This window comes from Aethalodelphis obliquidens, unplaced genomic scaffold, assembly GCF_003676395.1.
Source record: "Aethalodelphis obliquidens isolate GAN/ISIS:26980383/991018 unplaced genomic scaffold, ASM367639v1 scaffold16, whole genome shotgun sequence".
Taxonomy (NCBI): Eukaryota; Metazoa; Chordata; class Mammalia; order Artiodactyla; family Delphinidae; genus Aethalodelphis; species Aethalodelphis obliquidens.
In genome coordinates, this window is record NW_020837960.1 from 14,009,689 (window position 1) to 14,037,509 (window position 27,821).

General features: G+C 45.9%; 1 protein-coding gene across 2 annotated transcripts; it reads right to left on the minus strand.

Annotated features, from left to right (window-relative positions):
* Positions 1–1,504: 1,504 nt before the first annotated feature.
* On the minus strand, positions 1,505–27,821 carry RUBCNL (rubicon like autophagy enhancer). Of its 2 annotated transcripts, none has more exons than XM_027116252.1 (14): positions 27,638–27,821; positions 25,412–26,043; positions 21,883–21,965; positions 21,214–21,424; positions 17,192–17,293; positions 16,676–16,736; positions 15,731–15,860; positions 13,658–13,803; positions 12,137–12,201; positions 6,767–7,005; positions 5,643–5,692; positions 3,881–4,034; positions 2,816–2,906; positions 1,505–1,658 (listed from the first exon to the last, which is right to left on the minus strand). In XM_027116252.1, exons 2-14 carry the CDS (start codon positions 25,947–25,949, stop codon positions 1,537–1,539), a joined length of 1,992 nt encoding a protein of 663 aa, XP_026972053.1. In that variant the 5' UTR covers positions 25,950–26,043; positions 27,638–27,821; the 3' UTR covers positions 1,505–1,536. The 2 variants fall into 2 exon arrangements, with proteins under 2 accessions (XP_026972053.1, XP_026972052.1); XM_027116251.1 differs by having other exon boundaries at positions 5,631–5,692; positions 27,638–27,819.

A 27,821-nucleotide genomic window follows, 5' to 3' on the forward strand; every position in this document is an offset into this window, starting at 1 on the left:
AGATTTTTTTTTTAATTAAAAAAAATAAAATAAAAGAGACCTAGCTTAAATAATGAATGGGGGCACAGCTCCAGCAGAAGCATCTGGGATGGGAAAACAATTGATAGGATGAGAAGACACCAGATTTATAGTAGACACTCATTTCTTGCAAGTACTCAATATCATCCCACTGAATGAAACACACACACATACAGACACACACACACACACACACACACACACACACACACACACACACCACTGGATGAGGTGAGGGAACGACCTGTCCCACTTTATTGCTTGCCTGTGCTGTTTGACAAGTTCATTCTGAGTAGGTTTACTTAGGGCGTGAGAATCCTGGGGACATGACACCACGTTCCAGACTAAAGATGTGCCGAGAAGGGACCCAGCCCCAGGGCCCTTTCTCAAGCAGGAGAAAGTATATAGGAGGTGGAAGAAAAGCATGTAAATATAAGAAATATTAGGAAAAAGAAATTTATAAAGGTTTAGTGATTCACTTAACCTTGTTAATGGAATGTCTATGATTCTAAAGTTATTACTATAATCACATTGTGTTCATTAACAGCATTTCCCCACAGCGTATTTAAGTCTTCAAATATCTTATGGTCAATTTTATATCTATGAGACAAAACCCTCAAAGTTCTACCCACCCATGCGTCCCTTGACTTTGTGGAACAAAGGTGACAAATACAGGTTTGATTTGTGCCACCTGAAAGAGCGCCATCTAGAGGCAACTACTTCAAACGGCACCTGCGTACACCGCTAAGCATAAACTCATCTTGACACAGATGTAACTGCAAAAGTAATACGTACCCTCTGTACAAACCCTGGAATAAGTAAATCTGTAAGACTGATACAATTACAAAATGGAATTTAAGTTGGAAAAAAATGCCTGAGCAAACAGATTTTTGGTTGCCTTTTGTTCCTTGGAAGTACCAATCCCTTTCACAAAACAAGCTTCACGGGAAGAGGAACTGAGTCATTTGCCTTGTCAGTTACAACTCATAAAAAATAGGCTCCACCATTAGCTAAATACAACTATTCAAATACAATTTAAGAAGTATCAAAAGAAAAAAACCTTAAAAAAACAGTAGCAGCAAAAACATTGAACATCTGTAAACAAAATCACCAGTAACAACCCTAGGCTTAATAACAAAGGATCTGCATTCTTGTAAAATATTAAATATATATAATGAAGAGAATATTGGCCATCTTTTTTCTTAATAGACAATAGTCAATAATAAAACAATCTTGGGCTTCCCTGGTGGCGCAGTGGTTGGGAGTCCGCGTGCCGATGCAGGGGACGCGGGTTCGTGCCCCGGTCCGGGAAGATCCCACATGCCGCGGAGCGGCTGGGCCCGTGAGCCATGGCCGCTGCGCCTGCGCGTCCGGAGCCTGTGCTCCGCAACGGGAGAGGCCACAGCGGTGAGAGGCCCGCGTAACGCAAAAAGAAAAAATAATAATAATAATAATAAAACAATCTTATCAATAGGAGACGTGATCATAACAAGTGTTTCACAGTCTTTCTCACGACAGTCAAGGGCATGACGTCGCCACAGAGGGCAAACTTTCCAAAAGTCTTCTCCTCGCTGCGATCCTCGCACACCGGGGGCACTCGGAGGCCTGGAAGCACTGCTTGTGAAAGCAAGCCCTGCACGCTGCAAGCAAGGAGGACAGCCGTCAGCTGACAGGTGGCTGGTTTTCTCAAATATGTACAGACGCTCATCCCATCCCGGGGAGAGAGGGGATCTGAACCCAGAAACCAGAGTCTTCCAAAGAGAAGTCAGGCAGGTTGAAACTCAGAGGGACTGTAAAGTCCCCAGTAGGTCATGAGGGCCAGTGGAACATGAGGCTCAGAGAGCTTGATGTCGTGGATGCTGCAGCGCCTCCCAGATCTGTCCAAAGACCGCCCCCCAGGGTGCTAAGAGTGCATCACCACATCAGTGGCTGATGGCCCAGGAGGAAGCATCCCTTCTCTGGAAATGCTTGATCAAGGTCATGCCCCCTCGCTGGCCCCAGCCCGCATGTAGTGACTGGTCAATATGACGTTTAAAGGCCTGGCTGGCTCTCTTGTCTCCAGTTTGGCAAAATGCCACAAAACCATCCCAGCTCCCCTGACATGCACTGAGTCTTCATGGCAACCCACCACAGTTCAACTTCTCCCTCTGCCCAACCCTGCTGCCTTCATACTCTCGCAGGTGTTGAACCTGAGAAGTGCCCTAGTGAACTTGGGATTGACTGTGATTCAATTACAAAACAGGGGGGCAGCTGGGGCTTCCCTGGTGGCGCAGTGGTTGAGAGTCCACCTGCCGAGGCAGGGGACGCAGGTTCGTGCCCCGGTCCGGGAAGATCCCACATGCCGCGGAGCGGCTGGGCCCATGAGCCATGGCTGCTGAGCCTGCGCGTCCGGAGCCTGTGCTCCGCAACGGGAGAGGCCACAACAGTGAGAGGCCCGCGTACCACAAAAAAAAACAACAAACAAAACAGGGGCAGCTGTAACTTGCCCTGATGTAGAAGAATTGGGGGACAGGCCAAACAGGGACCACCTCCTCTCGCCAAACCCTGTTCCATAAGACATCATCCTTTAGCTCTGCCCCACTCAAATTCTCCCCACTGTGCACCCAAACCTTTATTGGCTCCAATTCGACATAGAAGCACACACCAGCATTATTATACTTTAAAGAAATAACACAGTGCTTTAGTTATTAAGCTGTTTTTAAGCTAAAGTTAATTTTGTGCTTAAGTCATCAAACTTAACTTTGCGCTTAAGTTATTAAGCTACTATAAAGCTTAAGGTATTATCGCATTATGATACCTGAACATCTTCTACACGTTGCGGTCTGAAATGGGAAGATGACGGCTGTACTCCGGCAAAATTCACAAATGAAACCCTTTCCTTGACACAGCTGTAAGAATAGGAGTCAAAAAGTGAGAGTCCTCGTTGGTAATGTTTCTCCTGACGCAGAAGCTGAGTTACCACTTTCACAGAACTTTATAAACACCAGTTTTCCCCCCAGGTATTGAAATCTTTTATTCCAGCATCCCCCAGATTGACTGTGGAAGTAACAAGTTTCTGCATTTAAAACGTTTATATAAATTCGTGAATTGCAATTTTCATAGAAGTCCAATGAAACATTCTGCATAGGACAAAAGATATGCCTAAGCAACATATCATATTTGCACAAGGCCACTGAATGTCGTGGATATACGTAACAATTAAAAAGCTTGTCTACAGCAGATGATGTAAAGATTTCAGTTTGGTATTCTATAAGCCAAGACTGTAAACTGCTCTCACTATACAAGAGTTCTAATGACATACAGAGTTCTGTAAACACCAATGTTGAAATGTCTATGATTCTAGCCTCTAGAAGGAACGGGATGCTATATCCTGCCACAATGGAAGAATCAGAACAATAAATGTGCATTTGTTTTGTCTGGAGAAATTGCACATCAGGGCAGTTTGAGGCACCAGAGAAAGATCATGATTTTAAATAGGTGTCCTTAAAGGATCTCATTTTGTTTCTGATAGCTCCCCTGCAACTTGTCAGGCTCTGAAGACACAGAGGTCCTGATCCACTGGATCCTGAGTCTACACAGCTGCATTTGGCACGTCAGGGCAGATGGGAGTCAAGGGAGGCCCCACACAGCACTGGGCGCCCAGACAACAAGTCGCTTGGCCCAGGCTTGCATCCCAGTAAGATGTTCTTGGTCTGGTACTTAACAGCTCTGAACCTCATTTTTTCTCATCTGCAAACAGTGTTGCTGGTACTTTCCTCAGGGTTTGTGAGGGTTAAACGAGGCAAGTGCAGAACAACCTGCCCAGGCCTGGCCACAGAAGGGACAGTTCAGGGATGCACCCACCAGGGCAGACAAACCTCACCTCACAGCTGGCCACGTGCGCGAGGGAAACTTTCAGAATGTCCTTGAGCAAGGGCGCCAGCAGCCCTTTCTTGACCCGGACCAGGTCCTCCAGGGAGAACAGGTTAAGCTTATCAGTCAAGTGTCCTGGCACCTGTTCAAACTCCTTTAATGTGCTGCCGGAAAGGAAACCAAGGGGAAATCAAACCCACCTGACACAGGCAAGGGCAGAAACAGGGGGGTGCTTTTTCCTGGCACTCACACTGAATAGTTTGAATTCAACTTTTAAAAAAATAGCCCCAGGAACAAGTTAACTTTCCTCTCCACTTTACATTTTGCCAATCTGCTTGGAAGCCAGGAAGTTAAAATTCCATAAACACCGAATTTCAAAAAGCTGAACAAGAAAAGTGTCTCTGGCAGCCTGCCCATGTGCACGTGGAGCAAAAGAAAACTGAAAATTTGTTTTTCCAGTCCTGAAAACGTGTACTGAGATAAAAATTACCACTTGATTCATTTCCACTAAATTTCAAGTCCATCAGCATCACTGAGTGATACCTCAGGAGAGTTACTATGACTCACAAACCACTGGTCAGGCACTGAGATTAAGATTCAGGCATCCAGTGCTTCCCTGGTGGCGCAGTGGTTGAGAATCCGCCTGCCGATGCAGGGGACGCGGGTTTGTGCCCCGGTCCGGGAAGATCCCACATGCCGCGGAGCAGCTGGGCCCGTGAGCCATGGCCACTGAGCCTGCGTGTCTGGAGCCTGTGCTCCGCAACAAGAGAGGCCACAACAGTGAGAGGCCCGCGTACTGCAAAAATCTCTGCTAAATTCATGCCTGTGCCTTTATGGACATGGCCTTCAGGAGTTCAGCCTCAGGCTATACATATGGATGTGGTCAGAGATTCAGCTAAAGCTTAGTGCTTTTTTTTTTTTAATAACAAAAGATATTTAAAATGTATGAGGTGTTCAGTAATAGGACAATACTTAATACCACATCATAGTACAGACTATTACACAGCCAATAAAAGTTGACATGCCTCTCTATCAGCATAGCAACACTAGTCACAATAAGCAAAAGAAAGCAACCCAAGAAGGGTGGATGGGTCCACAACAGGTGGAATACACATACAGTGCAGTGTCATTCAGCCTTACAAAGGAAGGACATCCTGACACAGGACACAGCGTGGGGTGAAGCTTAAAGACATGATACTACATGAAATAAGCCAGTCACAAAATGACAAATACTGTTTGATTCCACTCATATGAGGTACTTGGAATAGTCAAAATCATAGAGGCAGAAAAGAGAAGGGTGGTTCCCATGGGCTGGGGGAATGGAGGCTGGGAAGATGGTGTTGAATGGGTACAGAGCTTCCATTTTACAAGATGAAAAGAGTTCTGTGGTGATGGTTGGCCAGCAATGTGAACTTAACCCCTTAACTGGACACTTACAAAGGGTTAGGATGGTAAATTCTATGTTATGTGTATTTTATCGCAATTTAAAATAATGATAATAATAATGATAATAATAGCCCACTGGCTAGAGCTGTTTCATCCTTATACTGGTCCATTCTTCTTAACATGTTAAATTCCCTGCTAGTGAGTTAGAAGGCTTAGCAACACTCAAGAGGGGGTCCGCATCCCCAAGGAGAGTCACAAGGTGACTGCTATGTACTGGAGGAGCTGGGCCTGGAGGCACAAAGGATCAGCAAGTGCGTGGGGTTATCAGACCTCCCATTCACAGGCCCGCCCGCCCGCCCAGCCAGCAGTAGCACCTTTCAGCAAACCTGCAGGTCTTCAACAGCTTCCTGATGTGAAATAGCTGCTCCTGGATCTCCTGATGTGAGGAAGCAAACAGGGGGAAAAGTAAATGTGATGAAATAACACTGGAGGTATATGTACACGTGTAGCTGATTCACTTTGTGATACAGCAGAAACTAACACACCATTGTAAAGCAATTCTACTCCATTAAAGATGTTTAAAAAAAAAAACACTGGAAAGGTACAAGTCAAAATTAAATGTTATTTCTAACCTTGAAATGCTACAACTCTAGAAAATAAGCTTTTGAAATACACAGTCTTTATAGCAGGGGTTCATTACTGAGTCCAGAGATCTACAGAGGGTCCAGGAGGGACCCAGGTCTCGGGGAACCTGAAGCTTATACAATGCTGGGGGCCTTCTTTAAGAAAAACACCAAACTATATACAAAAGGAGGAGGTCCTGTGATTTGAGACACCATGGATGAACCTGGAGGACATTATGCTAAGTGAGATAAACCAGACACAGAAAGACGAAAACTGCATGATCTCACTTATATGTGGAATCTAAAAAAGTCAGGTACATAAAAGCAGAGACTAGAAGGGTGGTTCCTAGGGGGGAAGAAGTGAGGGAAATGGGGGGATGCTGGTCCAGGGTACAGAGTTTCAGTTACGTAGGAAAAGTCTAGAGACCTCATGTATAGCATGATGACTACAGTTCACGAGACTATTTTAAATACTGGAAATCTGCTGAGAGAGTAAATTTCAGGTGTTCTTACCACACACACCCAACAGGTAACTGTGTGGGGGGATGGATATGTTCATTAGCTTGACTAGCAATCATTTCACCACGTATACGTATACCAAATCGTCATGTTGTACCCCTTAAACACATACAATTTTTATTCAAAAGAGAATAAAATTCAAAAGCTAGGTATAAATGAAAACTACGCATAAATGTGAAGTTTGGTTTGGGACCACAGAAAGTGCCCAAGCAGGCGAGGGTCTCTGAAGCGTAAGCTCCATCCGCTGGATGGTAAATCCGCCCCTTTGAGGGTCTGTCTGGATGCCCTGAGCTGGGGGAGATGTCCATCTGCTGCCACAGAACACTTTCAGCCACTGGACTCCCTTCCCCAGAAAGGCAGTTGCTCACCCTCACTCTGTCCAGCTCCTTGGCCTTCGTATACAGGCCGTGGCCGACGTGCAGCAAGTTGAAGATGGGCTGGTACCATATGCTATCCAGCAGCCGTTTGGAGAAATTGCTGACGTAGTACCTCCTGAAGTCCCACAGCCTGAGGATGCGGGCCGGGATGCACGACTCCGCGTACGAGTGGCAGCAGTCACAGAAATACTTGCCCAGGTATTCGCAGTACCGGAGCCGCTTCACAAATTCTGCGGGACACACGGAAGGATGAGCACTGATCACCTGACGCTGGAAACCCACCCTTGCCTGTCCCCACCTCCAATTCCCTCCCAAGGGCAAGACTCAGCTCGCTGTTTTCACGACGCTGAAGCTGTGCTGGGGAAGCTCTGGCAGACACGGGAGGCCTCGAGTCATGGCCATTCATGAGCTTTGCTTTCGTGTAACAGATGTCGGGAAATAGAACCCTCCCGGAACACTCTTGGATTTGGAAGATGGGCCTTTTAAACTGACGTGTGGTCAAAAGAACATGAGATTCAGGGTCTGGGGATTTGGTGGGAGTCCAGTCTCAACCCCTTACTGGCAGGAAGACTCTTATAAGCCCGAATCTCTTCGGGCTAACTGTCCTGAAGCCACGAAAACAACTCAGAACTGGATTCCGTGATATCACACATATGAAACATGCTTTGGAAATGATAACGCACTCTACGTAGACTGTTAGGAAGTAGCACCCCAAAGAGTTTTTGAATAAATCGGTGAGGAAAAAAATAAAAACACGCACAAAGGCTGGGAATACATAGGAAGAGGAAACACAGCCAGTAAAGATGTAAAAAACACTCAGTCTCAGTAACAAGGACATGCATATAAAATGAGTGAAAACTTGGCTTTGACTCAGACTGTCACACATTTAAGAGATCCAGAGCTGGTGAGGTGCAGCGTGGTGGGCACTCACCCACAGGGCTGACAGGAGAGGCTGCCTTTTAGGACATTTCCGTGATACAGTTCAATTCTTAAACATGAGGCAGTCATCTTAATTCTGCAGCATTAGACAGAAATGCTAACTGGCACGTGTGGCAATAGAGAAAAGCGTTCATTATAGCACATTTATAATAGATGGGGGAGGGGCGATCTAAATACCCATTAAGAAGCAACCGGTTAGATAAGCATGGCGCACTCAACAGTGAGATGCCCGGGGGTCTATGAAATACAGGGAAGAGTGTGGGCAGTGGCCGTGCAGGTATAGGTGTGTATTATGTGATCTGTATTTTGTTTTTAAAAATAACCACACACAGTCCAAAAAAGTGCCCACCAAAAAGCCATCACTGAATACTTCTAGAGGGTGGGGGAAAGAAAGGAGTTTTGCTCTTTGCACTTTTTAATTTGCTAAAATGAACATGCATTGCTTTTGGAGATATTGTTAATAAAACATATTGACAAACAATAAGTATAGAAATTAATGCAGCCAATACCTGGGTGCTCACCACCCGGCTTAAGAAAGAAAATGGCAGTTCAGTTAAGCCTCCTACGCGCTCCTCCCTCAAGCCTAGGGTCTAAGATGAGCCGACATTTATCATTCATGAAGGAAACTGATTTTCTCCTTAAGGCACATCACAGCCTTCCTGTGCTTAGGAACACTGGACAGCATTTCAGCACTATGCTTGGGGGCCATTTTAAACAGCTGAAACCACCCCAAAATGCAAAAATGTAAAAACACATGGCACTAAATAAACTGTGAAAAGGACTTGTTTACAGCATGAGAGCTGAAACAAGGAGGCAGAGCTGCCTTGTTCAATTTCAGCTGAGAGCAAGTGCCCCGGGCAACTCACATTTCAGGCGATAAATTTTTCGGTGCTTTGCACGTACCTGTGAATGCCTGTGCAAACCCCGTGAGCACTGATTTTGGAGTCACAAGTAAATTTTAGGGAGTAGGCAAATTTGCAAATACGGAATTCGTGAGGGATGAGGGTCAACAGTAAGTACATATGTACACACGCTATTATCAAACTCTAACATATAACACTCCTCTAGGGTTGACAAATTATTTGTGAAGAACTTATTAAGTGCTTAATGATTCATGTCTGAGCTCTCACATTTGAAACTTTGAAAAGTCTACTGTACTGTGTCTATTTCCCACCTTGGATTAGGATCTCTGATATGAAGAATAATGAGTATTATTTTGCGTATGATAGGGCCTCAACACGTTTTATATTAAACGGGAAAAACACAGGCATATCCTGGCCCCTGAACTCTATTTTTCTGATCGAACTTAGCAAGACGTGAAGACAGAGGAGGACAGAAGGGGCCAGTGCATTTTCCTGTTAGAATGCATCTTTCTCTAACATCTAAAATCCTAACGTTTCAACATCCAGCCACTCATTCACCAAATTTCATTGAATGCATACTAAGCATTATACTATCAATACAGAACGAATTACGTCCATCTCTTTTGGTTTCCTCAGTCCTTGAATTAAAACAGAACAAAACAGAGCACGCTAAACCAGCGGTTCTCGACCAGGAGTGATTTTCCCCCTAAGGGACATATGGAAATGTCTAGAGACAATTTTGGTTGTCACCACTGGGGAGCTGCTAGAGGCATCTAGGGATGCTGCCCAACTTCCTACAACTCACGGGGCAGTCTCCCCCATGCCCCTCACAACAACGCACAGCATAGCCTCTCCCACCCCATCCCCCACACATAACAAAGTCAGCAGCACTGAGGTTGAGAAACTCTGCTCTAAGCCACAGTTGTCCTCATCTCAGGAAAAGTCAGGGTCATAGAAAAAAAATAAGAGGGAAAAGCTCTAGAACAGCGCTGTCCAACAGAGCTTTCTGTGAGGACAGAAACGTTCTTGATCTGTGCTGTCCTGATACAGTCACTACTGGCCAGAGGTGGCTGCTAGGCACTTGAAATGTGACCCGTGTGCTTGAGGAACTGGATTTTTAATTTTAATTAATTTTAATTTTCAGTAGCCACAGGGGCTAGTGGCTACCATACTGGACAGTTCAGTTCTAGAATAAAGCTGACTAAAGAGAAATAATGACGAAATGCAATGTATGAAACTTGGTGGACAAATTAGCTATAAACATCATCTTGAGGACCACAAATGAATCTGGACTAGTATTAGACAATATTAGAGAATCGTTATTAATTTTCTTTGGTGGGATAACTGTTCGTCATCCTTATTTTTAGGACCTGCTAAAGGGTAAAATACCATCCTTTCTGCTGCTTACGTTTCAAATGATTCAGTTTGTGTGAGATTGGAGGAGAGTAAGAAGACACGACAACCAAACTGAGTGTGGAATTCTGGATTGGACCCCGGAATGGATAGCGGTCATTAGTGAAACCCAAATAAACACTGTAGGTTAGTTACTAGGATTGTATCAATGCTAATGTATCAGTTTTAATAATTATACTATGATTATTATAAGGTGAAGGGTGGGTGAAGGGTATATGGGTTGTGCCTGTACTATTTTTGCAACTCCTCTGTAAGTCTAAAAATATCTCAAAATGAAAAGTTAAAATTATCCTAAGAACTATAGGAAGTTCGCGGGAAAAGTCCAAAATGATTTCCACGGTTGCTAACGCTCCTGCCGTCTGTGCTCTGCCTACCTCTGCGGCATGTTGTCTGATCTTGTTCCTACTCTCCAGTCATATAGGACTTCTTTGCAGTCCTTCCTTTTCATATAGGACTTCTTAGCCTTGGGCCCTTTACATATGGTGACCCCCCCCAACCCGTACATACACACACACACACACTCTCTCTCCCCCTCCCCCTCCCTCTCTCTCTCCTTTGGGGACAATCACTTCCTTATGAAACCTTTCACTCCCAGCCCCCCGAGCCCAGATTAAGTTCCCTAGCTGTAAATCCCACAGCACACTTGCCTTTCTCTTTTGTCGCAGGCATCGCCCTGTTATTTACTTGGCTGATGACTTCCTGTCAGCAAGCTTCATGAGGGAAGGACCATGCTGTTATCAGTGGTGCAGGCCTACGTCCCCACATGTGAACAAACTCTGGGAAGTACTTTAAAAGTTGGTGGAATCATAGGCACGCATTCACACTTTCTGAGTCATGCATTCAATATTTACTGAGGCACCAGGATACAGTGGTTAACCAAGGAGACATGGTCCCCACTAGACTAGCGGGGAAGAGGGTCATTCAGAGAAAATTAGTTACGACTGTGATGCATGGCAGGCATTACCATTCAGCATGGCAGAAGGAAGTTCGGATAGATTTCTGCTTTCTATTTTTATTTCTTGAGGTGGAGATGCTCAAAGTCTTTTTCCTTCCAAGATTGCCTATCAAAGGAACCCTTTCCCACAAAGCTCCTTCCCCAGCCTTCTCAGGTTAGACCTATGGATGCGTTCACAGCAAAACAAGTGATTCCCAGTCTCAAGAGAGCAACTCGCCTTTCTGACGGGGTGAAACCTAATTTTCTAGGCCCTGGGGCCACTCCTTGAAACCCTCTTAGAGGAGTCTGGCTAGCTCCTGCATAAGTCATTCAGTCATTCAACAAATATCTTCTGAGTCCCAACTGTGTGCCAGGTACGCTTGTAGGAGCAATAGATAAAGCAATGGATAAAACAGACCACATATCTGTCCTCATGGAACTAGAGTCTTCTGACGGAGACAGACAATAATAAGAAAAATCAGTAAAATAGGAAAGAATATTTTAGGGAGATAAGTGGTTGAATAAAAATTAGAAAGGAAGGGGAATATAAAGTGTGTATGTGTGTGTTTGTGGCCAGGAGGGTGGTGAGGTGGACGGTTTCGATAGGGTAGCCAGGGAAGATCTGTGAATGAAGATGGGACGGAAGGAAGAGAACCAGTCAGGGGGACGCTGTAGGGAGGGCATTCCAGGGAGAGAGAAGCACAAATGCAAATTCCTGAGTCAGGAGAGAGCCTGCCGCCTTCAAGGACCGACAGGGAGGCCTTGTGGCTGGAGCTCAATGCCCTACGGGGAGAAAGCTAGGAGATAAAGAGTCGGAGAGGTAATGGGCAGTCACAGAGCCTTGTAGGTCACGGTGGCCTCTTCACGAAAGAGAGGGCAGCATCATGAAGCGCCTATAACTTCTCATCAAAGGCATCTCTGACAAAAACAATGCACCGCCCAACTCTGAGGTATAGAGGGATAAACAGGAAATATAAGAATTGGTTATTTGGGGGTGCTTTTTAACTTACAGTATTTAAAAATGCAAGGGTATGGATATGAAATTATGTAAATTTCATTCACATGCTTATGAATCAAACCATTGTTGAACAGAAGATTTGTTGCTGTGTAATTATTGCTTGTATGCATTTGAGAGAAAAATATACCCATACTTATGTTTTAAGAAAACAATGTTATCACCTAATAAGCAGGCAACCCATTATCCATACTTACTAGGCTCTATCGGAGTTCCACAGCCAGCACAGAAAAAATTTTGGGCTGCTACCATGAGATCCCTCCTGAGGGCAGAAAATGAAAAGAGTTACATTTCAGAAAAGGCCAAGGGGGCATTTTTCACTGATTGGAAGAGAAATTGACATCATCGTACTTTTCTTGGCTTAATTTTATCATTTTTCATTTGAGAAAGAAATAGAATTATTCAGTAGAGTTTTCTAGTTGAAATCTCTCGGTCTTTTAAAAGCCTCTGCTACCACCAAAGCAGAAGTCGGTATCACGAGTAACTATTCCACCGAGGGGTCCTTAGAGACGTCTCACTGGGCATACACAGGATTCTCTCTCCACGGAGAACTAGAGGCATGTAATATACAGGAGAAAGTTCAGGGGTACGAGACACCAAGAGATGATGCACTCGGGCAGTTTACAGATGGACCCAAAGACATTTAGATGAATAAGAGGTAATATAAGACAATGCTATCAAACATTTTTGGTGAAAGATAGTCTACTGAAGTGTTTGCTATTGAACTGTGAGCGTCACAGTTCCACATGGGATTTGGAAATATGGAGAAAGTTGTAAATTTTTAATACAGTTTAGGGTCAGCAAAAGTGGCCACGGTAAAAATACGTGGAACCCTACTCATGTGCGTTTGAGAGGACCCAGGGAAATCCCAGAGGAAAGACATCCCACACCAAGGGAAATGACCCCTCAACAAGGCTTGGAGAGGGGGCTCTTCTGTCCAAGCAGCCCCAGAGAACTTCCTGGCATTCTCTTGAAAGAAAAGAATAAAGTCAGTCTATAAGGCACCTCCACAGGGAAGGCAATGACCCTTACCAGTCCCTTCCTAACACTGCAGTTTGTACACTGTATTAAATACCAACCAAGAGGAATGAAAAACACTGTATTTCGTTACAATGTCCCTTTGTCTACAATGTCATCTAGTCTCAGAATAAACACTACTTTAAATTATTATATATATACAATGTATTTATTTCCTTTTTTTTGCACCATCTTAGTTTTTTTGTCTTTTAGGATTTCGTTACTTCATAGAGAACAAAGATATTTTTATTTGCATTCTGTTATGTTTCTTAACTGGAGGTGCGCTTTTCAAGATTAAATTTTCCTTTAAAAAAAGTAATGCATTGATTTTTTACTTCACATTGCACTGGAAAATAGCGGGCTAGTCTTAAAATTACTGTATGTAATTTTTAAGGCTCACTATTAGCCACTTAATATGAGCCTATTTACTTTTCAATTGTTATGTAATGTTCATAATTAAGGACACATAGTTAAATTCTCAAGTTGTCAAAACTTACAGAACCCAAAAGCCCATGATAAACAGGGTGCCAAGAAAGCTAGCTCAGAAAAATATGCCCAACTTTACTCTTCCTAAAACAAATTTTTCTTTGTCCCTTGGTATATTATTTTTTGCCTTCACCTATTTTCAGAACGAGTCAGGCGGGACCCATCACAACTTGCTTTAACTGGACTGGAGGGTCCAAGCAGCAACCCAGACTTACTTGAGTGGTGGATGAACATTAAATATGATTTGAAACCTAGGGGGCGCCCAGTCTCCAGTCCCTCTGATCCTCGACTTCAATTTAATTTCCTGTACTACATCCGTGCTGGATTCAAAGTCTTTCTGGACACATTCTTCATTTACAACCTGCATAAATAACCCAGAAGAGGATTTAGGAGCAACAGGCATATTTCAGGAACTGAAATAAAAGAACATTCAGGGCTTCCCTGGTGGCGCGGTGGTTGAGAGTCCACCTGCTGATGCAGGGGACACGGGTTCGAGCCCCGGTCTGGGAAGATCCTGCATGCCGTGGAGCGGCTGGGCCCGTGAGCCATGGCCGCTGGGGCTGCACGTCTGGAGCCTGTGCTCCGCAACGGGAGAGGCCACAACAGTGAGAGGCCCGCGTACCGCAAAAAAAAAAAAAAAAAAAAAAAGAACATTCAAACGTGTTTGCAACATTAAAATTTACCTTGAGAAATGAAAACTGCTTTCATCTGAACTAAAGGACCTGGGCAGAGCCCTCCCTGTACTTAAAACCCTCTGCAGGAGAATTGCTTAAGACATCACGCAGCTGAGATCACTTTGCTTGGTATTTTCAGTTAGTTCTTTTGTTTCCAGACTTCAGATTGCTGTAAGTAGGTCAGTGTGACCTGGAATGCTTTCCTGCACAGCAGAACCTTACCCTGCTTAGTCAATAGGCTGACAAACGGTGCGGATCAGAATCCCCTGTTGTAGTCAGACTTTTCCAGAAGCAGCTCTCTGCAGACACTTGCCGGCTTATACAGGTGCAGAGGCACCTCTCCCAACCATTATACTTTCCTCTTAGCATCTAAAATCCAAACTCCTGAACTTAGCATCTATGCCCTCCATAGTTTGGTCACTTTTGAGCTTAATTTCCAAGGAAGATTAAGATTAACTGACCCCAAAACACACCCAGCTACACACAAACACACGTTTTCCAACCACACCGAATCACTCTGCTCAAGAAACACACCATGTGGACTTCCCTGGTGGAGCAGCAGTTAAGAATCCGCCTGCCAACGTGGGGGACACAGGTTCAATGCCTGGTCCGGGAAGGTCCCACATGCCGCAGAGCAACTAAGCCCGTGCGCCACAACTACTGAGCCTGCACTCTAGAGCCCGCGAGTCACAACTACTGAGCCCACGTGTCACAACTACTGAAGCCCGCTCGCCTAGAGCCTGTGCTCCGCAACAAGAGAAGCCACCGCAATGAGAAGCCCACGCACCGCAACAAAGAGCAGCCCCCGCTCACTGCAACCAGAGAAAAGCCCGCCAGAAGAAACAAAGACCCAATGCAGCCAAAGATAACTAAATTAATTAATTTTTAAAAATATTAAGAAAAAAAAGAAACACACCATGCAGACTTCCCTGGCGGTCCAGTGGTTAAGACTCTGAGCTTCCACTGCAGGGGGCGCAGGTTTGATCCCTGGCTGGGGAACTAAGATCTCGCATGCCCTGTGGTGTGGCCAAAAAAATAAAAAGGGAAACACACCCCGCACCTCCCTGTCACTTTTGCTCCAGCTGCCCTTTGCCAAGAGTGCCCTTCACGTGCCCCTACCTGCTACAGTTCTGCCTGGCCTGACGCTTACCTTGAATTCTGAGATCGCCTATCAGCCTTCCCAAGTTCCCCTGATGAAATGGAACACTGCCTTCCCTGCACTTCCAGAGTGCTTTTCTCCCACCCCGACTTTAGCCTCTGCCACAGAGTCCTCTGCCGCGGTGGGTGGCCTGCTCGGTGGGCAGTGTGGAAAGGAACCAGCCTGGGCTTTCAAACGAGGCAGCCTGGGGCTCGACTCCCGCCGCTCTACCACTGACCAGCCCCACTGAGGGTCTGGAACTAACACTTTAAAATAACAGTAGCATCTACCTAATAGGAGACTTGTGAGGATTAAAACATGAATTGCTGAGCACAGACCCTGGTGCATCACAAGCGCTCAATAAACATCAGATCCATCAGCACCCAGCAACAAAGACAGAAACATCTGATGTGAACAGCAGGCAAAATGAGAATTTAGGAACCTTTGATTCAAGGTCAATTTCTGTTGATACTTACTATGGAGCCAGCTGCGTTCAGGGAGCCTGCCAGCTGATAACTAACTTCTGACATCCAGCACTTCCTGAAGAGGTGGTATAACTCTTTGGCTATTAGCTCAGCCGAATTGAAGTTTGGCTCATAAACGACACTAAAATGGAAGAGATGCAAAAATGGAACACTATATTCACGACCGTATATTTTACGGTCTTGTGCTTCAGGTTTTCAACTCTCCTTCCTTCTCCAAAAACCAGAGGAGGTGTCATACAACAGACCGTGCATCTTACCGTGCCCACCGACGGTTATCTTACTCAACTCAATGCCTCCACGCTCAACAGGGCAGCTTGTGTTTTTTGAGGGTACCAAAGGGAGGGGTGGTGAAAAGAGCACCAGATGTAGAGTCAGAAGACCTGAGCGCAAGCCCTACCTCTGCTCTTTAACAGCACAGCGTCCTGAGGCACATCTCGTCCGAACCTCAGTTTCTGCATCCATAAAATGGGGTTTAAGAAAACCCGCCCATCCCACCCATGAGGATTAATGAGAATGTGTACAAGAGTCTTTGAAAGGGGCTTCCCTGGTGGCGCAGTGGTTGGGAGTCCGCCTGCCGATGCAGGGGACACAGGTTCGTGCCCCGGTCCGGGAAGATCCCACATGCCGTGGAGCAGCTGGGCCCGTGAGCCATGGCCGCTGAGCCTGCGCGTCCGGAGCCTGTGCTCCTCAACGGGAGAGGCCACAGCAGTGAGAGGCCCGCGTACCGCAAAAAAAAAAAAAAAAAAAACAAACACTTAAAAAAAAAAAGTATTTGAAACACTCTAAAAACACTGTAGGAACTTTAGTAGTGATGGCTTCATTTCTAAGCAGTAATCCTTGTTATTGGAACTGGCTGGATTGGGCCCAAGATGTCAGAGGCCTGGGGTCTACAGTGCCTCAGAGGTGATGGCCCGGGGGTCTGCGTGCAGATGATACCTCTTAGAGGAGCTGCAGGAACATCCATAGGTCTCTGTGGTATTGCTGAAATCTCCAAGTTCTGTGGGAAAATCAAAGAAAGGGTAGTGAGGTCTTTTAATCTGTTTCACCTCATCGTAGTCAAGTTATGAGAACACAGAAAGAGCTGCCTGCATCTGAGAAGGGACCGATTATTCAGCATCTCCATACTTCACATTCTTTTGTGTTTCTACTATGAGACTACAGCTAATGACCAAAGATGGGATTTCAAAATATGCCCATCTGAAATTTCATCAAAATATAACTGAGGCGCCAAACAGATATCGGACCATAACGAGCACCTGCTTTTGCATTCAAATCTACAAATGAGATGAGAGATTAATATCGAGACATCTTATTTTTTATATCAGGGACATTGTCTGATCTTGGGAGGAGCTTCTCTGAATGCCACGTAAGGTGGTACTGCGTGTGAAGAGTGCCAGTACGTATGTGGGGAGGAGGGTACCTAGTCACAGATCGTGAGTTTCCGAATCTTACCTACGATAACGAATTCATCCAAGTCACATTTGCAGTCATCCTTCATCACATCACAGTAAGTAGGTGTTTCAACCACTGGGCTGACCTGTAACACAGCACAACCTAGAAGAAGAAAGGAAGGAGATTTCACCAACAAGAAGAAAAAGGACTGCCCAACCTGCAACACCCAGCTAAATCGAAATTGGGGAATGAAAGGGCTAGTTGATTTTTTTTTAATTTTAAAATTCAGCTGTAAGAATTAAAAAGTACAGGGAGCTCTTTTTGTGTTGTTCTTATATTTACATGATTAAGTGAAACAGACTGCTGAGTCTATTGGGGTCCACAGGAGTATTCTGCCTACTTTTATGTAAGTTTGAAAATGTCCATAATACAAAGTTTTACAAAATGAAAGGGGGGAAAAACACTTTTTTTTTCACAGTGAGGCAAAAAGTATAGGTGACAAACATTGTACTGGGTTGAACATGTCCCCCAAAATCATGTCTACCCAGAACCTGTGAATGTGACCTGATTTGGAAATAGGGTCATTGCATTGTAATCAAGTTAAGCTGAGGTCGTACTGGATCAGGGCAAGCCCTAGATCCAATACGACTGGTGTCATAAAAAGAGGGAGATGTGGACACAGACACAGATATTCGGAGAAAGAACATCCTGTGAAGATGGAGGCAGAGACTGGAGGGATGTGTCCTCACACCAAGGAACATCAAGGATCCCCAGCAACTGACAGAAGCCAGGAGACAGGCGTGGCCCAGAGCCTCTGGAAGGAACCAACCTTTCCAACAACTTCATGGCTGACCTCTGGCCTCCACGACTGTGAGAGGCTAAATTTCTGTTGTCTTACATCACCCAGTTTGTCATATTTGGCTACAGGAGTCCCAGGAAACGAATACAAACACGTTTATGCTTTTCTATCCCTAATACCAGTTTGGGGAATTATCCCAAGAATGTCATTAAACAGAGAAAAAAAGTGAAAGAGGAAGGTTTTGATCACCAAGGAGCTATCTGCAGTCCTTTTAAAGTGTTAAAATATTGAAAGCTACCTAAATGCCAAAGAATTGGGAAATGGTTTTGCAAATCATGCTATTACCTCAAGAAACACCCTCACTGAAAAATGTGATCATTGAAAAACCGTTCTAGCTGGGAGACAATCAACTTCTCAGCTTGCTTTCCTCATGGGTTAAATGGGGACAATTTCACCCACCTCTGTGTTTCTCACACTCTTTCGATCATGGTCAGCAGTAACATACAATTTACATAGCAACCTTACATAGTACAGGCACAAAAATAGACTTAACTGATAAAGTTCCAGGAAGCATCACTCCCCCTATGTGAGGTGCATGCTGATACTGTCTAGTTTTTCGTTTTTCGTTTTTAATACTCTCTTGATCAACCTGCAATTTGTTGAACGCTTGCCTTACCTCATGGAGTAACCTCTATGACCATAAATGTCACAAGAGTGATAAAAGATAAATATTTTTATCTGTGTGGTAGAAATATTTTAAAATTTCATTTCACATTTTTAAAAAATTTCAGCTAAGGGCTTCCCTGGTGGTGCAGTGGTTGAGAGTCTGCCTGCCGATGCAGGGGACACGGGTTCGTGCCCCGGTCCGGGAAGATCCCACATGCCGCGGAGCGGCTGGGCCCGTGAGCCATGGCCGCTGAGCCTGCGCGTCCGGAGCCTGTGCTCCGCAATGGGAGAGGCCACAACAGTGAGAGGCCCGCGCACCGGAAAAACAAAAACAAAAACAAAATTTCAGCTAAGCATGAGCTTCCAGTCAACCATTCAACAAATATTTATAAAATATTTCAGGCCAGGCATATATTGAATGCAAATATAAGTAAGACAAATTCTAATCTCTCAAAGAGCTTAAGACCTCATGAGGGGGCTGAGACACCGACACACTTAACCACAAGAAAGCAAGGTGTATGTCGTGGGCCTTCAGAAGTTCAGAGGTCGGGGGAGCCATGCACATAGATAATCACAGAGCATCCTGGAGCACAGCTTGTGATTCATTTCCCATGAATGGTCCTCTGCCCTGTGACACAAATCAGGGAGCATGCCACAGAGCTCGTAGCGGGAGATTGCTTTTGAAGAATGGGAAGGAGGAAGGAACTAGTGTGCTGTTCCTGGGGAACCGGCAATCCAGGGGAGCCCAGGGAAGCAAAGGGAGGGAGGCAGGGGCTTATGAAAAATGTCTGCCAGCAAGTAGAACAGGCTAGTAAAACCGGAGCCCACGGTACAGCACAGGGAAGCAAATGGCGGGAGATGCCTGTTGGAGAGGCAGGGAGCAGGTGGACACCAAAGGCTGAAATCCCAGGGTAAAGTGTGGAACAAACTCAGCAGGCCATTTTAGAGGATTAGAAGCTGTGTTCTAGGAGAACAGATGTGTGTAGAATCAACGAGGGGAAAGAGGCTGAAAGTAAAGAGAGAAAATCAAAGACAGCAAACGTACACAGAGGACCTAGATGCAGCTGTTACAGAATGACTGGCCAGAGGCTGCTGTGATGGTCCAGGTGAAAGGTGGGACTGGGGCACAGGTGGCAGGATGTTGTATTACTGTTAAGTCAGGACTGATTTTTTTCCCTTGTAGAAACAGGACGGAGCATGGGCATGAGGAAGAAGAGGCACAGGTAGAGCCCCGTGTACAGGAATACGAATCCCTTCTTTTCTCCCCACGGGTGGCCTCAAGGGGGACCATGGTCCATATCACATTCCCTGGCTCCCCTGGCCACCGCTGGCTGACCAGTTGTGGACACCCCATCAAAGCAGGCCCAGCCAGGCGCTGTTCCCTGGGAATGTGGACTTGGGGTCCTGAAAGGCTAGGTTGAGCTGTGAGACCCTGACTGAGCCATCAGGGGGACTGCCAAGCTGAAACCAGATGCTAGGGGGAGGGTAGAAGTCTAGCCGCAGGAAAAGGAGAAGGAAACAACTGCACGAAGAGAAGTAATGAGAAGCCACAAAACCCCAGAAAAGACAGATGCCAGAGCTGCCTCTCTACTGGTCAGTTCTGTACGGGCCACCACTGGGTTCGATGAGGATGCTTTGTAAACTTTTTTTTAAAAATCCCTGTAAATTTGAGCGAGGTAGTCTATTCGACATCTATTAATCGTGCACCTGCGTTGTGCTACACACGGAGCTGGTGCCTCCCTCGTCACTGGAAGGTTCCTGATTAAGATGCTAAGTAAAGGCAGTCCCAGCAAAAAGGAGGCTTTAGTTTTCATTTTTTTTTTGAAAGGAGGGGTGTTGTAAGGGAGTGACAGATGACTAGCTTAGACAAGTTAAGTTAGTTACCTGCCCACCAGGTAAACGCGTTCAACAGCTCCCAGGCTTGTGAAGCAAGCCCTTAGAAGAGAGGTGAAAGGCTGGGAAGAAACTGGGGAGAGATCAAGGGAGAAGGAATAATGGAAAAGCATTGCAGTGGATGCAATCTCCCAGGAAGTAAATACAGAGAAAGAATCTAGGACTGAAGCAGGACTCAGACTTAGGAAATGGGAGGAAAATGGTTAAGTCCTAACTTCAGTTCTCAGCTTAGGTCCCCTCCGGTCCAGGAAGGCTCCCTGGATCCCAGAATAAAGAGAGATGCCCTGAGCCCGTGACTCGCCACGCTGGGCCCTTGCTTCTGTTAGCCCAGCGATCACGCATCCCTTTCTCAGCCTCTGCTCCGGCGTGACAGCTCCCTGGGGAAAGGAGCACATCCTGTTGCCTGCAGATTCCCAGCACCCAGAGCATCATGGGCTCCTTGTTATGGGGATGAATGAAAGAGGTCTACAGGGGGGTGGGGGTGGGTGGGAAGGAAGCCTGTGTAAGAAGAGGGATGCTGAGTGACAGGACAGAGGAAGAGGGAAAGCAGGATAGCGCCCAAGAAGAAAGCACATCGATTTCGTAACTGAATGGAGCACAGTGACCAATCCCAAGCCAAGCGGCAGAAATGGTGGGCATTGCACAGGTTACTCCAGAAGCTTCAGACAGAGGGGATGCACGTGGCAAATACAGCAGGAAGCGTTCTCGTATTTGCCCCACTTGCCTTCAGAGCCACTGTCGGACGAAGTGGAAGAGCCGGATTCCTGCTTTATGTGGCTATAAAACATCCCTTCCAAGTCTGCCGGCTCATGCCCGAGCGACCCGCCGGCCTCTCCTGTACTCCAGGTCTCTGTGTGCTGTTGACTCAGAATACTACACTTCGTATTCTCCATGACTGAGATAATCATATCTGCGATGTAAAAGTGGGCATTTTCCTGCAGGAGAAAAGATGATCAGTTAAAATTCTCACAAGCATAATCAACTTTTTTTTCCACTGAGGGGGTATTAGATTGAAAAATCAAGAAGTTGTATTTAAGTGGAGTTAATGCATAGACATATAAATCTTTATTTAACTGCGTTATCATAGGTCATTACCTCAAGTACAGCCCATATCTTCCAGAGACAGAAGATTTAGCCCACTGCAACCAAAAGATGACCCAAGTTGAATTTCTTGTGATATGAAACCCTAGACTGGTGGTGCCTCAGTGGGAGACATCATTCATCAATCATGGAAAACTTCCCAGCTGAGTGCACACACTACCACTCAAATGCTGAAATGAAACTTATTTGCCATGTCTCATCCAGTGAAGCTTCCAGACTGAAATCAGAACAGCACGTTCTAAGGGATTAACACTCTCGGTGGTTTTAAAAAGAAAAAAGAAGCTGTGTTCACCTTTTCTACATCCACAGGGAGCACGAATGCCTCTGGTGAGAAGGAATTTGAAGAAACGGTTCTCCCACCGACTTGAATAGCACCTGCCAATACAGCAAGTTATTAAAAATAGAGAAAAAGAAGTTCAAAGGTGATCTAAGAACAATTCTAGGGAGTGGCTTTTAAATGCTGTTTTAAAAATCAGCACAGGGTCTTCCCTGGTGGTCCAGTGGTAAAGAATCTTCCTTGCAACGCAGGGGACGCAGGTTCGATCCCTGGTCGGGGAACTAAGATCCCACATGCCGCGGGGCAACTAAGCCCGAGCACCACAACTACTGAGCTCGCGCGCTTCAACGAGAGAGCCCGCATGCCGCAAACTACGGGGCCCACACGCTCTGGAGTCTGTGCGCCATGCGCCACCACTAGAGAGAGAAAACCCACACGCCACAACTAGAGAGAAGCCCTCGCGCTGCAACAAAGAGCCTGTGTACCACAAGGAAAGATCCTGCATGCCGCAACTAAGACCCGATGCAGCCAAATAAGTAAATAAATAAAACAAAAAATAAAATAAATAAATATAAAAAATAAAAATCAGCACACTTCTAGAATAAATTAGGACGACAGAAGAAGAAAGACCCTTCTGATGGTAGACCTTGCAGATGGCAGAGGGTCATCATTTCTGCAAGAAGCTTCTGGAGTAACTTGGGAGGAATCCTCAGAGAAGGATTCCCAGAGAGCCATGGGAATGGAGGAGACCAATGAGGAAAGAGGGTAGAAAGAGAAGAGGATCATGGAATCTACCTACAGGAGATGGAGGGTGAGAAGGAGCAGTCTAGAAGCAGGGCCTTAAGAATTGTGGGATCATTCCTCCAACTCACTGCATTTGACCTAAAACTTCCTGTTTACAGAAACAAAATCTATCTGAAAAAGGTCAGCACTGCTTCTCTAAAATGTTCTTCCTCCAGTCAAAAACAAGAAGAAGCCGCAGAGGATATATTCGGCTGACTCATCCATTCTGCGTCCTTATGAAGCCACTCCATTACTGGCAATGAACACCACCAAGACAAAAATGAGGCCTGTCGTGTGACATCTTATTGCAGCTTGTAAGGCAAAACATTTCTGTGAGAGCCATAAGCGCTGTTGTCCCAACCTGGTGAATCAGAACAAAATGCTACAGATGTTTTGAAGGCTTTACAGCTCTCGGGGTGGCAAACAGAGAGACAAGCAGAATCCCTCCAAGCCCTCTGCCTCGTCTTCAAGAACTCCACTGTTGCATGGAAAACTCTGGACCTCTTAGCTTCAGAAGCCATCTGGGGTGGGCAACCTTTTTCTGAAAAGGACTAGGTAGTAAATATTGTAGGATCTGAGGGCCACACAGCATTCGTTGCAATTACTACTCAGTTCTGCCACTGTCCTGAGAAAACAGCTACAGACAAAACAAACACAACTGTATTTGTAAAATCAGGAGTCTGGCGGGGTTTGGCTACAGGTCATAGTTTGGGGACCCTGAGGATAGAGGAAAAAGCACAGAGAAAAATCAGACAGTGGATTCCGGTTCCAGGCCCACCGCCGTTCACCAGCTATGCCTCTGCAGTAAAATTTCCTCATCCCTGGAATTGGGATAATTATTATTATTGGGATACTTACCTTATTAGGAAACTGAAGGAGATAAGGAATGTGAAACCACTTTGTAAACGCGTAGATCCTATGCAGACAAAAGGAATTGTTTCTTACAGCCCCAGGAAATGCTGACAGGCTCAGGTGTCTTTCCCTCCCAAATAATCTAAAAAAGGAAAACCCTGCTGCTTTCATTTGAGAGGCAGCAGATCCAGGAAAATCCCAGGCCTTGTGGCAAATGCCTGCACTCCCCACATCAAAGAAAGAAAGAACCATCTCACTCGGGACTTCTTTTTCTTAAGCCCATGGAATGAATCCCCTTACCAAGTTTAAGAGATACTCTCAAAAGACAGAGTGGTTTTTAAAGGTACTTAGATTGCTGGGAAACACTGTTTCTGGACAAAGCGGCTGCGGTGCCTGTTTTCTTTCTTGGAGAAAGGATAACTTGAAATTGCAGAACCACTTCCTGTAGAGGAATACAAAAAATGATTTTGGGCAGGGGTACACTAGGCCCTACAGGTCATCTTCCGTCACTTTATAAGTTGTCGTGGTGGTGGCCTGCGGGAGAGAGGCCTTTCAATTTTCTCTGTTTTTTCCTCACTCTCCCCTGAGACAACCTAGCAGGAAACTAATTTCTCACTTTTCAACCAGTGGATTTACAGGTCACTCTTTTCCTGAGAGCTATCCGGCCAGGTGAGCGAAAAGAGAAAAAAGGCCTATAATCAGACTGTGCCATTTTGCTCAAATTTGGTTCTTAACTCAAAGTTAGCCCACTGAACCCCTGTCCAAAATCTGCTCTTCTTAAAGTATTAATAATATGTTAAAGATTGTCACCATCTTTGACTTTTCAAAAGTTTCAATAGAACAAATAAACCCCATATTTTAGGAAAGGGGGAGGATTGGTTCCTGCTAGTGAGAAATAAATACACACACACACACACACACACACACACACACACACACACACACACACACACAAAGGCAGGCAGCTTTTAAAACTGTTTTGAAAGAAAAAACTTCATTGACTATTTGAACTAGGATTCCAACAGAAATACACGTTAATGCAAAGTGTGAATATAGGGCTTCCCTGGTGGCGCAGTGGTTGAGAGTCCGCCTGCCAATGCAGGGGACACGGGTTCGTGTCCCGGTCCGGGAGGATCCCATAAGCCGCAGAGCGGCTGGGCCCGTGGGCCATGGCCGCTGAGCCTGCGCGTCCGGAGCCTGTGCTCCGCAACGGGAGGGGCCACAGCAGTGAGAGGCCCGTGTACCACAAAAAAAAAAGTGTGAATATAGCATAATGAATATTTAAAAATAAACTAAGCATGCCACACATTTTAACAAGAATTGCTAATTTATTGACTCTTGAGTGGCGTTTGGAATGGATTATCTCATTTTAGGAATTTCAGTATTTTAGGAATATGTGTGTCACCTCATAGCCCTGGTTTTAACAGGAAAAGGTTTTCTCCAGTTTGGAGGAATTGTGGTTACTGTGTTTAAGTCTTACTTTTTTTCTAGCCACACCCTGTCCAGGTAAATCTAACAGGGGAGGCGAGTTCCTCTCCTACCTCAGCACTGGTGTGAACCGGAGCCCACTCTGTCTGGACCACCTTCCATCACCACACTGAATGCAGAGCACTTCTGGCGCTCTCCTGCAGGGCACATACCTGCTCCAAGATGGCAGGTGACACTGATTATCAACTAAGTTGAGCTAAGATGACATTTCCCTGCAGTCTAAGGAGAAGGGGCATCCTTGACTCCGCCCATCGTGACCCATGGTGCTGGGCCAAAGACAGCATGAACTGAGCCCATGCCCTGGATCGTGAGCAAAGTGGAAAGCCAGGAGCTTTTCCCTCGTGAGGAACACCTGGCCTCGGCCCCGGGCAGAGCTGGTGTGAGAACAGACAGGAAGGAGGGCAGTCCCCCCCAGAGTTACCTGCATCAGTGGAAGGTGTCAGCTGGGAAGGCTTGAAAAAAGTATCGTCAGCCTCACGACACGGGGAGGCAGCCAAGTCAATCTTGGAGCTTGTGAACAGAGGCGTCCAAGGACAGCGTCCTGGGAGCACTGCCCGTTCTTCCTTTGAAGTAAGAGAGAAGTCACCGCCTTTTTCAGCTGAGCCCCGGGCAGAGGAGCTGCCCATGGAGTCCACAGTGCCCTTCGACAATGATGTCTCCACCACGGAGTCCCCAAGAGATAACGGTGAAGGGCCCAAGGGAGAGGCAGCGTCCCAGGCAACACGGTTCTCTTTGTTCCCCACTGCTGGCACCTGGGGGGGCGAGTCCTGCAGCTGTTGCTGCACACACTGGGGGTTAATCCAGGCAGCTCTGTGCCTCGTAAACCTGATGTTTGATGCGCAAGAGAGGTGGTCCGTGTCCAGGAGGCTGGGCGAACCATCAATGTCGCCAGGGTCATTGCTGATTCCTTCCCAGGGGTCCACAGGAGAGTCCTGCCGGCCCGCAGACTGTGACACCATCTTCGAGGCTCAGGGCTGGTGTGAATTCCCTTGTGCTGTTGGATTAGGACCTTGAACTCACCACCTGGTCAGCTAGAGGGCCTGGGGAGCTTACCTGCAATGAGCAAGAATCATTCACGATAAACAAGGGCTCGATCATATTTTTAACTCCAAATTCTTTTAAGGAAGCAAACAAACAAGAAATAAAGTTTCTACTTCGTCCTATACAACACAGTAAATTCCGCTTGGATTTAAAAGGAAAAAATTAATAAATGAATCAGCCATAAAACTAGAAGCAAACGTAAGGGATATGACATTGGGATAGGAAAGGGATTTCAAAGCATAAAAATATTATTTTTATACCAGGATAAAGTCGTGTAAGGATACTGCTGATAAAAAAACAGGTAAAAATGTAAAACACCCATGCATTAAATGTCAACTCAAAATGGGAATGCCATCTGGAAGTAAAGACACACGTTCATAGTTTCTTATTTCTATTTAGTTTGTGTTTGTATTTCAACAAAGTAGGCAAGTGGCATGTGAAACTGAGAACAACCAATAGCACCAAAAACTTCTGTTTTGTATAACTTTACATGAGCCTGTAATACTTACTTAGATTATAACAGCAATACGAATTTATGATTGGCTTATAATATCTAAAGACCGCACTGCAAACCTAGACTCTGTCTTTAAAATGGTCCACTCACTTTTCAGCCCTGTCTTTAGCTTTAGTAAATTAGGCAGCGATTACAATGTTGAGAGCCACACAGATGAGAAGCGCTCTCGTCACTAATTACAGGCCCAGCACATGTGTCTTCCTAATGTTCTCCCACTGTCCTTCACGTTGTAAAGCTCCAAACAGCCTTCAACAGCCAAAGCAAGGTTGGCAGGGGGAAGGTTTAGAGATGGAGGTGTCTACTTGGGCAGTGACCCTAAAGGAAGGGTGAAATCCATGGGCACACTGCCCTGAGCCTCCGACTTTGGTCCTCATAACGTTCCAGGGCTTTGGGCTTCCCTGGTGGCGCAGTGGATGAGAGTCAGCCTGCCGATGCAGAGGACACAGGTTCGTGCCCCGGTGGGGGAAGATCCCACATGCAGCGGAGCGGCTGGGCCCGTGAGCCATGACCGCTGAGCCTGCGCGTCCGGAGCCTGTGCTCCGCAGCGGGAGAGGCCACAGCAGTGAGAGGCCCGCATATCGCAAAAAAAAAAAAAAAAAGTTCCAGGGCTTTAAACACCATCAGTATATATAGGCGGCTCCCACATGGATCTCTATGCCTGACCTCCCCTGAACTCTGGGCTAGCGTATCTTACTGCTTATTTGACGTTTGTCAAGAAGGCATCACAACCTGATATATTCAAAATAGACACTGATTCTTCCCCCCCCAAATCTGCTCCTGCCTGGTTTTCCCCATCTCAGCAACCCCCTAGTTGCTGAAGCCCCGAATGTAGGAGTCAGTACTGACCCTACCTTCCCAGGCTCTCCATCTTTAACCTACCAGCAAGCTTATATCTACAGCCACCACCCTAGTGTAAGTCAGCATCTTCTCCCACTGGATCTCCCGCCATCTTCCCAATGGTCTCTGTGCTTCCACTCTCACCTATTTATAATCAAGTTATTCAGAGATATCTTTTATAAACCTAAATCATTCCCTTAATCGACCACCCCCATAGCTTCCCATCAAATCTGGAATAAAATCCAAAATCCTTACCTTGTCCTCCAGTCATGACATGATCCTGTCCTGCAGACCTCTCTCGCCTGTCCAACCTCCGGAAGTCCCAACCACGCAGCAAACTCTTGAGTCCCACACGCTCTTGCCCACTCTCTGGGCCCCGTTGTAATCTCTCTGCTTGGACGACTCTTCCCTCAAATGATCACACATCTGGCTCCTTCCT